At 42.3% G+C, this 15,424-nt stretch overlaps 1 protein-coding gene across 1 annotated transcript in view; it reads right to left on the reverse strand.

Moving 5' to 3' along the window:
* dock1 (dedicator of cytokinesis 1) overlaps positions 1 to 15,424 on the reverse strand; it is a 172,877-nt gene that overhangs the window by 100,924 nt on the left and 56,529 nt on the right. Inside the window, exons 26-27 of the mRNA XM_080049354.1 lie at positions 9,535 to 9,662; positions 7,009 to 7,104 (exon numbers count right to left, since the gene is read on the reverse strand). Of these exons, the coding sequence (XP_079905480.1) occupies positions 7,009 to 7,104; positions 9,535 to 9,662 (224 nt within the window). The remainder of the gene's footprint in view (positions 1 to 7,008; positions 7,105 to 9,534; positions 9,663 to 15,424) is intronic.

The following is a 15,424-nucleotide window of genomic DNA, read 5'->3' on the forward strand; positions in this document are numbered from 1 at the left end:
AAGACAGGATGTTTGGACCCACGTGTGGATTCCATGGAAAATTCTAAATCTCACGCTTACCAAAAAATTGATTCAGAGTTATTTTGAACTAATTTCTTCAAACAGGGTTTGAAATTACACCAGGGAAACATATTCGGTGATCAGCAAGGTGAGAAGGCGAATTTGATTTCCCACTGTCTATTTGCATATATTTTTGTAGCTGACATCTCCGGGGGTCCTATTCTATGATAATGGGTCTGTGGCCGTCATGTTTTTATTCACCATTTGGGACTTTTGTCTTGCTTGCCAGCCTCTTGCCAGAGGTTTGCGAGTCAACAACGAGGCTCTGAGGTCAACATCAACAGCATATCGCCGTACTGCAAAGCACAATGAACACTTTTCAGGATACATTTTCTGCAGAATAAGAATTTAAAGAAAATATTTTGAGTATTAACTCACACGTGTAAATCGACTACTAACCATGACAGATTGAAGACTTTCATAATATCTAAAGAAGAGACTTAAAGGACAAAGAGGTCAGAGATGTTTAATGGAATTCTATGATCATCTTTCTATCCAGCACCAACATGTCTCCTTGATTCAACTGACTTTGAAGTAAAGAATGAATAAATAACACTTATTTTCTTAATGACATTTGCAAAGTTAGACGTCAATGTACTTTTTTCTATATAAATATATATCTATATACATTCACTTTAAGGTTTAGTGGAATAGATTTATTTGAGCTGCTGTGAAAGGGGCTGTGCATTCAACCACAGTGAAAAGGAGGTAAAGAATTTCTGATTCTTAATACCTACCTTGTCATACATAAAGCTTAGTTCCTACTAACCTCACAATGCATATGGTCATCGACACCCGATACCATATAGAAAAGAGGGAATCCCTACAGGCAGACCTCATGCATCACTATGAAACTATAGAGTGTTCTGGCTCAAAGAGGAAAAGTTTTAAAGAACCTTTATCGTTTCGGTCACGAACCAAGTATAATAAATCATGTTGGTTATTAGCACACGAGAGGGGTTATAGAAGATAGCTGTGATTGTATTGCTGCAGTATCCTGCATCAGCTACTGCGATATCCACCAAGCCAGAGTGACTGAATGTGCCACTTTTGAACACAACCAGGGCTTCTACAGGGCAGGGTGGCAGGCGTGTAGCCTTGCATGCTTTTTACAACACTTGGATTTTGCAGAATATTTTCTAGCATTTAAAGAAACAATTTTTAAAAGGAAATTTAAAAAACTTTTTTTTTTATTTTTTTTTCTCTCCACAACTTTTTGAATAATTAGCTCCTGCTCATCGCTTCCCATCTATTCGATTGTAAAATAAAAAGTTGTGCATTGCCTCCATACAGGGTTCTAAGACTATGTACAGCCTAATAATATTTGCTTTTACTATATAGAAATATATGTTGTATAGCATAAAATAGGGCTAATGTACCATTTTAATGAGTGGGAAAGCAGCCAATATCTAAAAGAACACAACAAGCAGCGTCTGCAGGAGAATAAAACTGTCACTCTCAAGCCAAAAACACTGCCCCGAAAGACAGGAAATGCGCCAACGTGCTTTCAAGGGGCATAAAAGAAACATCTTCATATACTGTCACAACAATATCTGGTAAAGTGCTCGATATCACTGGTTTGACCTTCACAAGCTCCGACATGCTGCCCACATCCACACCTCCACTCTTGTACATGCCGGGTTGGTTTTGTTTCAATAGTTACGCTGTAGCATCGAGAGAGAACTAGATGTTTAACTGTACCTTAAAGAAGTGCAATTGATTTATTATGTGCAATACTGTGTATTTTATACTGTCTTTTTAAAAAGAAAAAAAAGAAAAGATATTTAATATGCAAAATATGAAAAATAAAAACAGACATCTACAGAGCTCTCAAAGTCCGAAGAAGACCGTGTATCATTTGCGTAGCATTGTAGCAAACAGCGGTGAGTAGCATGGTGGAATGGGACTTACATGAAGGCTGACATCTTTGGAATGGTGAGATCTGAATGATCCAGTGTCACTGTGACTGTTTCTGGAAAGATATGTCGCTCTTGAAGTGCTTAATTGTAATTTTTTCCAATGCTGTGATTGAAATTTTTCTCAAAACTTTAGCAGGCAAAACTAAAATGAAAACACTATCCTACACGGTAATGATGTACTTTTTCTTTCATTTGAGAGAGCCAACCCTGTAATCTATCATTTTAACTTTGCCATAGTTTGAATACTCTGTATGCAAAACAAATCAACTCCACAATCTTACGTGATGAAATTCAGCGAACGAAGTTGAAAAAAATCCACCTAAAATCCGCGCCCTGCCTGCGTCCCTTTGATGTAGCAGGGGGGGCTCAACACGAGCGGCAGAATACAACAGGGGGATAAGCACCAGAGGGCTTGTGATGCAGGAAGCCGACCTCCCTTAGAACCTGCCTCTGATCCAAAGCTTAAACTCAAAGCGCGGTTCTTGCCCCAGTCTTTCTCACTTTAATGCCGCCTTTGGACTTTCCGAGCACGTTTTGTGCGTTGGTGTGCGAACCGCCTTGATTGTCAGCGTAGATCAGCAATGAGGTGAAACCGTGAGGTAAGCTGGGGACAAAGCTCTGACTGAATGCCCCAGAGATGCAGAGTCACCCTGCCACGGATGCAGGAAGGTGTAGCAGGAACTAGTGCTGCTCGAGGGCCACAATGCCCCTTTCCCCACCACAACCCCCTCCCAGTTGAATGTTGGCAGCAGAGTACTGAGAGGGTTACAAACCAGACAACCAGTGAAGCTTCACATCTCGTATCCTACACTCTTTAACCACAGCCCTTTGCGGTTTGAAGGTGAAGAGCATCGCCTAAAGAGTCCCTGTGGTTTTTCACGCAGTGCTGACAGCGAAGGGAGCACACGTCTGACATGAGTGGTCGTAGTGTTGATACACCCGCAGAGAACACTCGGAAGTTTTTCGGCGCAGGAGAGAGGAAAAAGAGGGTGCAGTGGGAGAGAGTGATAAGTGCATGTTTGAGGCATTATGATGCAGTGCCATATCTCACTATGCTTCTTTTTCTGTAAGAGCTCTGCAGCAGTCTGGCCAGCAGGAGAGAGAGAGAGAGAGAGAGGGGGGGGGGGAAGAGAGAGAAAGATATATTGGACAGAAACGGATATAAAAAGACAGAAAGGAGTGAGTGATAGAGAGAGCAAGAGACAGGTGGGAGGATTGGGATCTTAAAAAGACGCCATTGAGATGGCTTTGTTGTAATATATTCGTTTGGTGAGTGCATGCAGCAAAAGAACGGGCTCCAGCCCCTATAACCGCTCGGCCCCATGCTGTCAATCAATAACATAAAGTAGTTCCTCTGCAGCTTTCCACTCGATTCCTTCTGCACACTGCAGGAAAATCTTCAGGATAAATGAGAGGCCCTGTGGCCAACTCTCCCCAAAACTTGTTATCTGTTAGTGGTATAAAAAAAACTACCGCTATGTAAAGTTCAATAGGTCATTTCAGACAAGATTAAGATAAAACCAACTGGCTTGCAGTGTTTTCAAATTATCCTTGGGTCTGTTAGGTGTACTTCATTATTATTTTGACATTTAGATGTTTGGTGACAATGTATACCAAAATATGCAAAGGTCACTTCGGCTGACATGACAGCATTAGAAAAAAAATTAAAATAGTGTTTCAATGTTCTGGGGTGGAACTTAAAAGGAGAAGGCAGTGTCTGACTGACATACTGATTTTTCCAGCTGCAGCTTCCTATCCTTGTGTATGTGAAGGCCTCATACAAAAGCTTAAACTACGGAGGAAATATAATTCAAGGGCATGAAAGGTAGAACTTTGTAATTTTAGCAGGGACAGCCAAAATGATTCTGCTCCGCTCCTATATCGCAAATGAATTCACAAGAACTCATTTCAACCTTGTGTGAGGATGGACATGAATATAAAGACATACACAGCCCTGCTAAGATGTCTGAGGACGCAAATATGTGTCGATGCTGTGTCTAAGTTGCTAACAGGCGTAGCACTGCAGTGACAAAACGCAACAAAAAACCGACGCCCACCCCGAGCCGTCGCTGTGATCATCCTCATCAACATTCTGTGTCCACCGCGGGCGGGAGAGAGGAGAAAGGGAAGAGAGGGAGAGAGAGAGAGAGAGAGAGAGAGAGATGGGAGACGGAGTAGAACGTTAATGCATAAATCTAAATGTAAGTGGCTGCCACTCAGAAGTACAAGGTCGGTGGTGGTTGGCTGCGATGTTGTGTGTGAGCAGGGGCGCGCAATCTGCCTGCAGAGTAGGCAGCGGTGCCCAGCGGCAGCAACAACACAGCCCTCTGATTGGAAAAGCAACGACACTTCCAGCTGCAATAATTGGCTCTCATAGCCGTTAACCAAACGTATTGATCACAGTGATTTCAAAAGCCCGCTTACGTCCCGAGTAGCCAATACCATAACGTGTGTGTGTTAAAGAGCCGTGGTGGTTCCAGAAGGACAAGACTTTGATGTGACCTCTAACTGCCACTGGGAAAAAAGGACACTGCACACCGATGCTAAATATTATACAGTTACTTAATGTCTAGGTGGTCAAGTACATTGTGTAGCTACCTATAGAGGTCGACTAAAAGGCAGGGTTCACAAGGGACAATAAAAACAAGCTTTGTATAGGGACGGAAGTATGCTCGATAGGCAGCACATACATGAGTAGATACTCTCAATAGGGCCATAGGAGGTTCATGGGAAGAGCACTTTCATTAACTAGTACAATGAGCTGGTCTGCTTTCAGGCCATTCAGCAGCCAGTGCTGGAAGCAGGGCTATTTCATCTACAGTCCCCTCCATAAGTATCGGAACAGTGAGGCCAATTCCTTTATTTTTGCTGTAGACTGGAAACATTTGGGTTTGACACCAAAAGATGAATATGAGACAATAGCTCAACATTTCAGCTTTCATTTCCAGGTATTCACATCTGGATCTGATACACAATTGAGAAGATATCATTATTTGAAAAGGAACACCACATTTTTAGGCAAGCAAAAGTATTGGAACAGATACACTTTAAATAAATTAAAGTGAATAAACCGTAATATTTTGTCGCAGATGGGGGGGGGGGGGGGGGGGCAGCAGAGTAAACAGGAGAACCGCAAAGGCAGCGGGTCCAAATTGTAACATCCAGTCCTTATCCGACTTTTTCTAACTCTCCGACTATGAGCCAGGCCAGACGATGCAGCCCAGGCATAAACAAAGAAGAGACTGGAGCGCAAAGAGTCTAGAGTATAGTCAGAGGAGATGGGTAGTCCTAGTCCCCCTCCAGGCAGCTGGGAGAGAGGAAAGGGGCAGCAGGGAGGCCTCAGCTCAACTCACGGCTTCATTAGCTCTACATGATGCGCCGCGATGCACGCCGGCAAATCTGTTACACAACAGAGGTCTTTTGCGATTAGCTAAGTGCGTTGCTGAAATACCTTTGCACCGAGGGGAGAGATAAAATGGAGGGACCAATTCACTTTACTGCGACTTAGAAAGAAAGGAAAGATGTGAGAGGGATGGAGAATGAATGAAGTAGAGTAAAAAAGGCCATGGTGGGGCCGTATTACAGCAATGACATAACACACACACTGGATGATTAGTGGCTGACAACTCTGGGTACTGTTGGCTTTATTAAACTGCTCTCTTGTTGGTGTGGCTCAGTGGCAAGTAATAAAAGTAGATAAGCTTCCATTTAAACAGGTGATGCCATTAGCTGCTGCTCCCCAGATGGAGAGGGTGCCGTGCATGCGCGGGAGCGCACACGCACACGCACACACACACACGCGCGCGCCCTGTAGATAAATAACCTGTGACAGAAAAAAAAGGACGCTACACCGACCAGTAACAGCGTCAATACAATCAATCAGTATTAAATGACGCATACTTGAAATCAGGAGAAAATGTCTATCTCGTCACTTAGCTGAATTTAAGTGGGCAGTAAAAGTACCCTTAAGTGCCCTCAGGGGAATCCCCATCTTAAAACCAAGGGTAAAAAACGACATAGGTTTATTACCCAAGTCTCACTTTCAATGTCAAATCGCAAGTGACATGCAGCTCTAACGAATACTCACATCCACAGCGTGCAATAGAACGAGGCGAGGAATACAAAAGTTGACATTCATTGGACTCTTTGGACTCGGATGAAGGCTTTGCGACGCACATAATGCAGACAGCATATTTACACGATGACTGATAACTGCTTTGATTGCAACCAAGCTCTAGCTGAGAGGGTGATTGGGAGAAGGATGCTAACAGCAGTGTGTGTGTGTGTGTGTGTGTGTGTGTGTGTGTGTGTGTGTGTGTGTGTGTGTGTGTACACTGATTAGATTACAGCGCGGAGCATCAGAAATGTTTTAATAAATGAGGGATCAGACACACCCTGCAATGATGAAACAACAAAGACCAGGCACACATACACAGCTCAGCACACAAACGGCTGGATGGAGAAGGATATGAGCGGATCAAAGCCACTCTCAGATAGAGGTTGTGTGGAAGCATTCGGCCAAGGTAGACTTTACCTTTAATGATAGCTTTGGAATGGAATTGGAGTCGCAGTGGGCCTGTGGGAGTTACGCTGGCTGTGGTCCAGGGACCTCTGATTTGGAGTGTGTATGTGTACTTGTACATCTATGTTTGTGAGGACGAATTTGAGTTTTAGACCTTAGGAGAGAGGTCTTTGTAAAAAGAAAAATAAGTGAGGCCGTCCTGACTTTAGTACATACTTTCAAAGGATTGTTTGAAATGTTATAGTTGGTTTTAAGGTTCCGTTTAGGTTGAGTTTTGGTGTGGGTTAGTGTAAAGGTTGTGGTTAGGCATTAGGGCAATGAGCTAGGCAATGCTATGTAAATGAGTGTCCTTTCAAGTATAGCCATACAAACGTTTGTGTGTAGTGTAGTGTAGTGTAGTGTAGGATAATGCATGTGTGACAACAAGAGCAAAAGCAAACCCAACACAACACAAACAGAGCTAGATGTTGCTTTACAGCTTATATTGGAAGAATCAGAAAAACTTACGATGTGAGGCGAATCGCGGCCCATGGAAATGACTGTCCTGTTAACCGTCCTCAGCAGCTTCTCCATGATGATCTGAACATGCCACTGGGTGGGTCCCTGCAAAAGAAAACAGACACACATATCAACACACATACACACACACACACACACACATATATAGCAAAGAAGGACACAAGGACAGGAGTAACATTGTTAACTTTTACAAAGATTGAATCAATTGAGCCAGTGTCAAAAGTGACACAATTTTCCTCGGACATGCTTATTAGTGTGTTTGAGTGAGACTAGGGCTCTTTCCCTACTGTCTTTACCTGTCAGTGGGAGGAATCTTCTAAGCAGGCCGAGCTCTGCAGCATCAACCAACCTACACCTTTAATAATTTATACAGCTCTTTCTGCAGCTGAAAAACTCATGCACGCGATTTTGTGCACATACTCACACACACACAGACATTCACACAATCAGGGAGGAGCGCGGGGGAGAATAAACTATCTGAGAATGAAGTTTCTGATAGTGCCTTCCGATGCAGCAAGGGAAGCAGCAAGGGAAGCAGCATCTTTTGTGAAAACCCCACATGATTCCCACAGAAAAATACCACCCAGTATAAACTCCCTGCACTTACCCAGAGTATGAATATTATATATATATATATGAATGATATTTTATGTGTGAATATAACTATTTGAAGGTGGAGTCAGCAATTTGGGGGGAAAGCTTGTTGTAAAAATCACTTTTTCAAAATGTGTGAGTATCTCCAAACGATCCGCTACCTGTCCATACTGTGTGTGCGCTGAAAATTATCACTGGTGTAAATAAATGGCCTAGGTGCTGTAAAATAGTATGTAAACAAAGGGTATGTAAACAAAGGGGGCCCACCATAGCTAGTAACATGCCCGTTTACAAAGCTAAGGCTTTGTATTAACATTGGATTATTCAGCGCACACAAATTACAGACAAACATTATCGTGAGGAGATATTCACTGATTTTGACAAAGTGATTTTGAAAACAGAATCACTGACTGCACCTTTAAGGAGAACATGTACAATAATAATCCTTTTTCCTAACACTGTGTATGTCATTTGACAACTCAGAATCTCAACTGGACAGATGTGTCCACAGTGGCCATCTTTTCTTGTTTACTTGTGCAACTAAGCCTCTGAAAGTAAGCAAGGGCAGGGAGATGAAGCATCAAAACAAGAGACAGAGGGTGAGTGAGAAGCAGAGCCGAGTGGGAGAGGAGGATAATCCCAAGCAGAGTGAAGTGTGGGGGGCCAGGCTGCTGGAATCAATGGCAGGGAGTGTGAGAGGACCTTAGGGACACATCAGGGCTCCCGGCATGGAAGAGGATGAAACACACTTGTGAAGCAGCTCAGTGTTTGACTGTGTGTATGTGTGTGTGTGTGTGTGTGTGTGTGTGTGTGTGTGTGTGTGTGTGTGTGTGTGTGTGTGTGTGTGTGTGTGTGTGTGTGTGTGTGTGTGTGTGTGTGTGTATGCATGGGAGATCTGAAACTGAAGCCAGAGTGTGGGAGGGATGTGGACCCTGATCAAGTATTCTGATTATCTCATTAATGGATGAGATTGACCACAAATGCTTTAAGTCATGTATCAAGTTTAGCAATAAGCTGTTTTCAGCTTCTCGGAAATTAAAATGTGTCACGTTTTACTGCTTTATGTTATTGTAAATGAAACATTTTGGCAGTTTGGACTGCTGGTCAGACAAACAACCCATTTGAAAACATCACCTTGGGATCTGGGAACTTGGAGTTTTGATGATATATCTTTATTAATATTTAAATTTATAAACTTTATTAATTGGAAAAACAGTGAATGGACATGACATTTCTCTACAAGCTTTCTCTGGCTGCATAACTGGCTCTGTTAACGACTTCAACGTGTCAATCATCCTGTAGAATTCATTGAGTAAAGGTAGTCTGATATGACATACAGGCTCTTGACAACCTGTTCTTTCAACTCGTTCATGTTGTTCGAGAAGGCCTCTAGCCACCATGAGCAACAAATGACTATGCACAGCCAACTCTGCAGGTGAGTAAATTAACTGCTGTAAAAATGTTGCTCCTCTCAGGGCATGCAGGGAAAAAAAATACATTAAGAACAGCGCACTGATTAGTAGCTATTCAGTAGAAATAACCACAGCGTAAACGTGCTTCTTGGATGGAATGGAAACTTATACAGCGATTTTACCTGTTTTTTTTTCACAGACCCAAAGCGCTTTACATTGTTTTGTACACATTCACCCAATCACACACACACACATTCATACACTCATAGCAGCAGCTAGCACGCAGGGTGCAAAGCTAACCATCGGGAACAATTCAGACTTCAGTGTCTTGCCCATGGACACTTGGACATGTGGCGGGGGGCACTCCAGTGCACGACCGCCATACCCACTTCGCCACAACTTCCCTCTTCTTTTATGGAGGGACTTGTTGATTCCCTTGTTGTTCTACCGTTTATCCTGGAGAGAATTTCAAAGTGAACAAAGCTGTGGAGAGAGTAGCGTTCCTCACCACATCCTTCCTGTAAAGCACCTCCAGGATGTCGCTGAGCAGCTGGCAGCAGGGCTTGGGCTCCTCACGCTTCTCCAGGTGGAACTTCAGCTGCTCCGTCATCAGCGGCAGCAGGATCTCGCGGCAATCTGCGGGGATAACCAGTGAATAAATACAGTCACAATGCCGCTCAACACACATGGGGCCAGATGATAGACCGCACCGAGCCGGTACAGCATATGTTGTCGACACAGCCCCGATGAAGACGAACGTGGCTATATTTATTGGTTTGCTCACAGCTCAGAGGCTTCAATTAAAACAATGCCCCGGGTGGATTTATTAATTAAACTGAATGTTGGGGAAACAAAAGCTCCGAAAGCCCCTTAGGATAGTGTCAGTAAAAGAGAAAGTATAAATTGGTGTATATGTGTGATGACCAGTGTTGGGAACGTTACTTTAAAAAAGTAATTAGTTATAGTTACTCACTACTTGTTCCAAAAAGTTACTGAGTTAGTAACTGAATTACTTTATAATAGAATACATTAGTTACCAGGGAAAGCAACTATTTGCGTTAGCCTACTGTTTTTGGATTTTTCTGAGCAGTTTTCACAAGTCAGTTGAAATGAGTAGGCCTAGAACAGACAGGTAGGCCTACTTGTAGGCTACATAACCTTCAATATGTATTGCACATCAACAGACAGCAAGAGGTTTATCCTGCACTTCAAGTATTTTGTTCTCAACTAAAGTAGTAGAGAAAACTGCTGAATGTACCGTGCTGATCTGCTATATCACTGGATTCACTTCAGGGGTGTCGGCTAAATCACCACTTGAGGCCAAAAACGTCAGACTATGAAGCATGAGACGATGAGAGGAGGAGTAAGGATTTATCCTATGTTTATTTCCTTCTTTAACATGCACATCAGTATACAGATCCCAGGAAAAGAATAATAGCAATATTCGGCTCGTGATGACACGCTAAACAGCTGTTGCAACCGGCGAATCGTGGCAGTTTAATAACGTGCATAGGGCTGGGCGATATGACGATATCATATCGTGGACGATATGAAAGTGTCTACCGGGAGAGATTTGGCCATGACAGTTATAATGTCATCCACACTGAATAAACACATCTTAAAACACACCGGTCTCCTCACTAGCAGTTTGTGCAGTATGGAGCCAGGGGTGTGTTCGGATTACACAGTTTATTCAATCAATTCATAGTAACGCACCACATTTAACGCTCAGTAACGATAACGGCGTTGTAACGACGGAAAAAGTAATTAGTTAGATTACCCCGTTACTGAAAAAAGAACGGCGTTACCTAACGCATTATTCCCAACACTGGTGATGACATATTTTTTCTCGGACAAACATTGGTATATAGATTACAGAATATTACATAATGTATGTCCCCTTTGCATTTAAATTAGTAAGTAAATGCAGCAGCAACAATTAAAACCTTCTAAATAACTCTATAAGTCACAGTAAGAATTCAACCCAACATGCAACCAAAAGGTTTTTCTCTAAAGTTGACTACAACATCAAAAGGTGAATTTCCAAATAGTGGAGAGAATTTGGATGGCAGTTTGACATGGATGGAGGACAGCAGTGGTACGCCAGAAAGTATTCTCATGAAGACAGTGTGCGCCACACTCATTATATTCTTTATCAACTCTGCTGATATCAATCTTGTTGAATTTGTATATGTGTGTGGATTAGGGGTGTGAACGTTTACAAAAATGTCTAACCGTGTACACGACGGAATTTTTTCCGTGTACACGGTTAACCGTGACGTCATTGTCTTCGCGCGCCCGCCGTCCTGTAGGCGCGCACACACACACACACACACACACATACGCGTTTGTTCGCCTGTAAACACACAGTTGAAATGAACTACGCTCGTTTACACACCTCTTATAATAGGTCCATGGCACAAACACAAACACACACACACGTTCGCCTGACATGTGCGCCGTCATAATCGCCCTTCATTAATTTCCTGATTAATATAGCCTATCGCTTTCTACATGTCCACGTTCATGCAGGTTGAACAGGTGTTATAAAGTTCGGGCTACTTACGAGCTTAGTTCACGTCAACCGAGTAACTTTAATCTTTAGGTTATCTTTCATCACTCTTCCGTGGCTGTGAGTCGAGCACCGGCACGGCGACTCCCCGTGTGTGTGTGTGTGTGTGTGTGTGTGTGTGTGTGTGTGTGTGTGTGTGCGCCGATACACACACTCACACACTCGCCGAGGGACAGACCGATTCGGCAGACTAGCTTTTATCATCCCCAATTAGTTTAGGCCTACTAGTGATGTACAATCAATAAATGTGTCTCCAGAACATATTTAACAACTTTGAAAAAAAGAAAATTTGAAATTTGAAATTTTTTTTTTAAACGGTTTTCGTTTATTGATTTTTCCTAAACGGTTATGATTTACTAAACGGTTACACGTGTACACGTGTACACGTGCACACCCCTAGTGTGGATCATATTTCAAGCCTAGGGGACAAGTACTAGAGTTATGTTGGTTCAATTTACAAGACGGGGGAGTATTGGTAAAGTTAACATTTTGTATTATGTAGATGTTTTGTTTTTCTGCCCACTGCTACATATAAACAGATATGAATATAAATTGCTAACCCTGCCGCAAGAAAGGAAAAGAGAATAAAAAAAAGCCTTCTCACTGGCCTTATATTGCAGTGCACTTAGTCATTCTCACACAAATACAAAGACAGAGCATTGATATTAATGAACTATCAAAAGAACAGAACTAAAGAAGTGCTCACTGACTTAAATGTCCACAAATACTGCAGCATGCTACATAAAGGGGACAACAGCACTCTTCAAATAACAATCCATAGTAATGGCAAGGTGCTCTAAATGACCACCCAGCCACGTTACAGCTTTAATAAGACAACCAGCTCAATTTGTTTTTACCTTCATTACTCAAAACACACACACACACACACACACACACACACACACACACACACACACACACACACACACACACACACACACACACACACACACACACACACACACACACACACACACACACACACACACACACACACACACACACACACACACACACACACACACACACACACACACACACACACAAAATCATAAAGCTTTGTCAATACAGCTCAAGGCTGAATGATACACAGCAGGATGTAAAGCATAATGAACACTATGCACTACTGTGACTTCTTCATAAACAATGCCCAAAGGTATCGAACGAGATTGTAATCAGTTGTTCACATTATCTGACAACATTCTAATGGAATCACATGTACAAATATGGAGGGTGAAGAAAGTCAAACAGTCAAAGTTTTTCTCTAAACTTGCACCAAATAAAACTGAAATAAAAAAAACAGAACAGAACATTTTTCATTAAGGTGAATGCCTTTTTAGATTTCACTGTCAGTATATAACTTTAATCAGCCATAAGACGAAGACCCGAGCTACACAAAGAGAAAATGGCGAGGCTCTTTAATAAAAGTATAATAATTGCGTTATTTAGAAATTAGCAATTTAATAAAGACTCCTAGCAGATTAGAAATGTCATTGTGTAAGACTCATTGATAAGTTCATTAGTTAAGCAATGATTCCGTTCGACCAATCTGTGAAATTAAAGAGCTGCAGGGCTCCTTTGGAAATGCTTTTAATAATCCTAGTGTAGAAAAAAATGGTGCCGAGGCTCCTTGTAGATAGTAAATCTAATTAATATGGGGTCCAAATGATAAAGTATTATTTTGCAATAATTTTATAAAATGGACACCAATCAAGCCCACTTTGACAAATTGATTAGAATGTATCCCAACCTAGCCCATTGTTGAGAAGATAGTTAACTTACGACCAAAGCATTGGCCCTATCGCCTATCTGACATCCCTAGAGCCCCATAAACAATAACCCACAGTCCTCCTCGGTAGAGTGGCGCTACCCAAACATGCAATTTTTCCCTATTTTTCTCCCAATGCAAAACTTTGACAGAGCTAAGAGCATGGACAAAAGCTCCCACTAACCACTTTAAAAAAGCTTGACAAATCATTGGCGATGTATCTTCCCATGTCTGAATGCAGTATTGTGGACAGGCTGTGTTGTGGACAACCACAACTCAAGCGGCTATTCACAAAAAGCTTTTCACTGGAAAACACCTGAAAAGCGACGGCATGATATAGAGTTTGGCTTGGTCATGTGTTAGCTAGCCCAGACACAAAGTGACAACCATGTCTGCACTGGAATTTTTTTTTCGGTGGCAGTGTCATAAGGCGCCAAGTTTTCCGCCTGTCACAGCTTAAAACAAAACTGTGTGTTTTTCTGTAAAGTATGTGTGTGGATGTGCTAAGCAATCTCCCAGGGCTTGAACACCGAAGCAAATCTCCTATCAGAGGGTATCCAACATTGTGTGGAGTGTTTAATACCTTGTTTTCTTTTATCCTCTTTCCTTTTGCACTTCCGCCAAACTCCAAATACACAAACAAGTGCCAAAATACACACACACACACACACACACACACACACACGCACACGCACGCACGCACGCGCGCGCGCGTAGCGAGACAAGCAGACTGGAACTATCAAGCTAGGCCATGAGCGCTCTCCTCAAACTTCCAGCGCAAGCAGATTTTAGACACTACATTGATTTTCCCCCCTCTAACACACCCAGCCCAGGAAAGCTTCTGACATATTTGTTCTCTTCCGATTAGCCCATTTTCAAATGATTAATGTGCCTGCCCTGCCCTCTATCCATTCACATCATCGACAGCAAAGGTGACACAACGTTGTGCATCCAAAATAAAAAATAAATAAACGTGAAACTTCCCCCTTTTTACCGAGTTCATTAAGTTCTTACTCTGCAGCAGGGAATTGCGTATGCATACCAATCAGATTCAACAAAGTCAGCATTTCAATTTCAAACATATAGACGCAATCCACGGAGACCGATGTGACATCTTATTGTCTAAATTCATATTTTTTTTAACAGAAATAAGCCCGACGGGGACTGAGAACTAGTTATTTAAGACATGCCTTTACGCAGAAGCTGTTCATATGTTAATCGCTGTGCAGCCTACGGGGAAGAGAACACTTCAATCAGTGAACATATTCGGTACATAATGAAGAGCGTGTGGAGACTGCTAAACGACTCCATGTTAAAGGATGCTGAGGATATAGGTAGTGCATTCATTTGCTACAAGTACCCCAGTACATTTCACTTTGCCATTGGCTGGGTAGGGAACATTGCTGGGACCCTCCTGAGGGATCAGGATACATCTGATAATGTGTCCCATCTACTTTAGCTCATAAGACCACCCTTTAAGTGGTTATTCTCTCAACAAAACATGCTTGACACTAATGTGGAAAAAGACTATATAACTTCGAAATGAAGCATTCATTGGTTTTCGAAAAACACTTCAAAACACTGGTGGAACTATGGGGAGAACTCAGCAGCAGGATATCAGCTGATCAGTCGGCAATTTACAAGCATCGGGGAAGATTTTCCTGTCCACACTTACACCAACAGATCAATAGCAATGAGCACAGAGCTACGAACTGAATTGGCCAAAACACCAGATAATTGTCTGCAGCTAAGGTATGAAAGGATGGATCATTACGTTGAATGCAGAGACACTTATGCAGTGTTATTTTGTTCGATATCAGAGATACATTCTTCGGAAGGAAAAAAAAAAATCCCATTACCACCTGTACAATTTCCATTTTTTATAATTTGTATTCTGTACATTCGCGATGCCTCATGATGACGGAGGCAGAGAGCAGCCGTGCAAGTGGATAATTGTTGTCCACTCTCTTTACCTTAGTAAACGCTTGGAGGCATGTGGTGTTCCTGCCAGCAACATTACATCACTTTGCTGTTAGTTAGTTTATTGGTTTAAGAACT

Source organism: Ammodytes marinus (assembly GCF_949987685.1).
Source record: "Ammodytes marinus genome assembly, chromosome: 20".
In the NCBI taxonomy this organism is placed as follows: domain Eukaryota; kingdom Metazoa; phylum Chordata; class Actinopteri; order Uranoscopiformes; family Ammodytidae; genus Ammodytes; species Ammodytes marinus.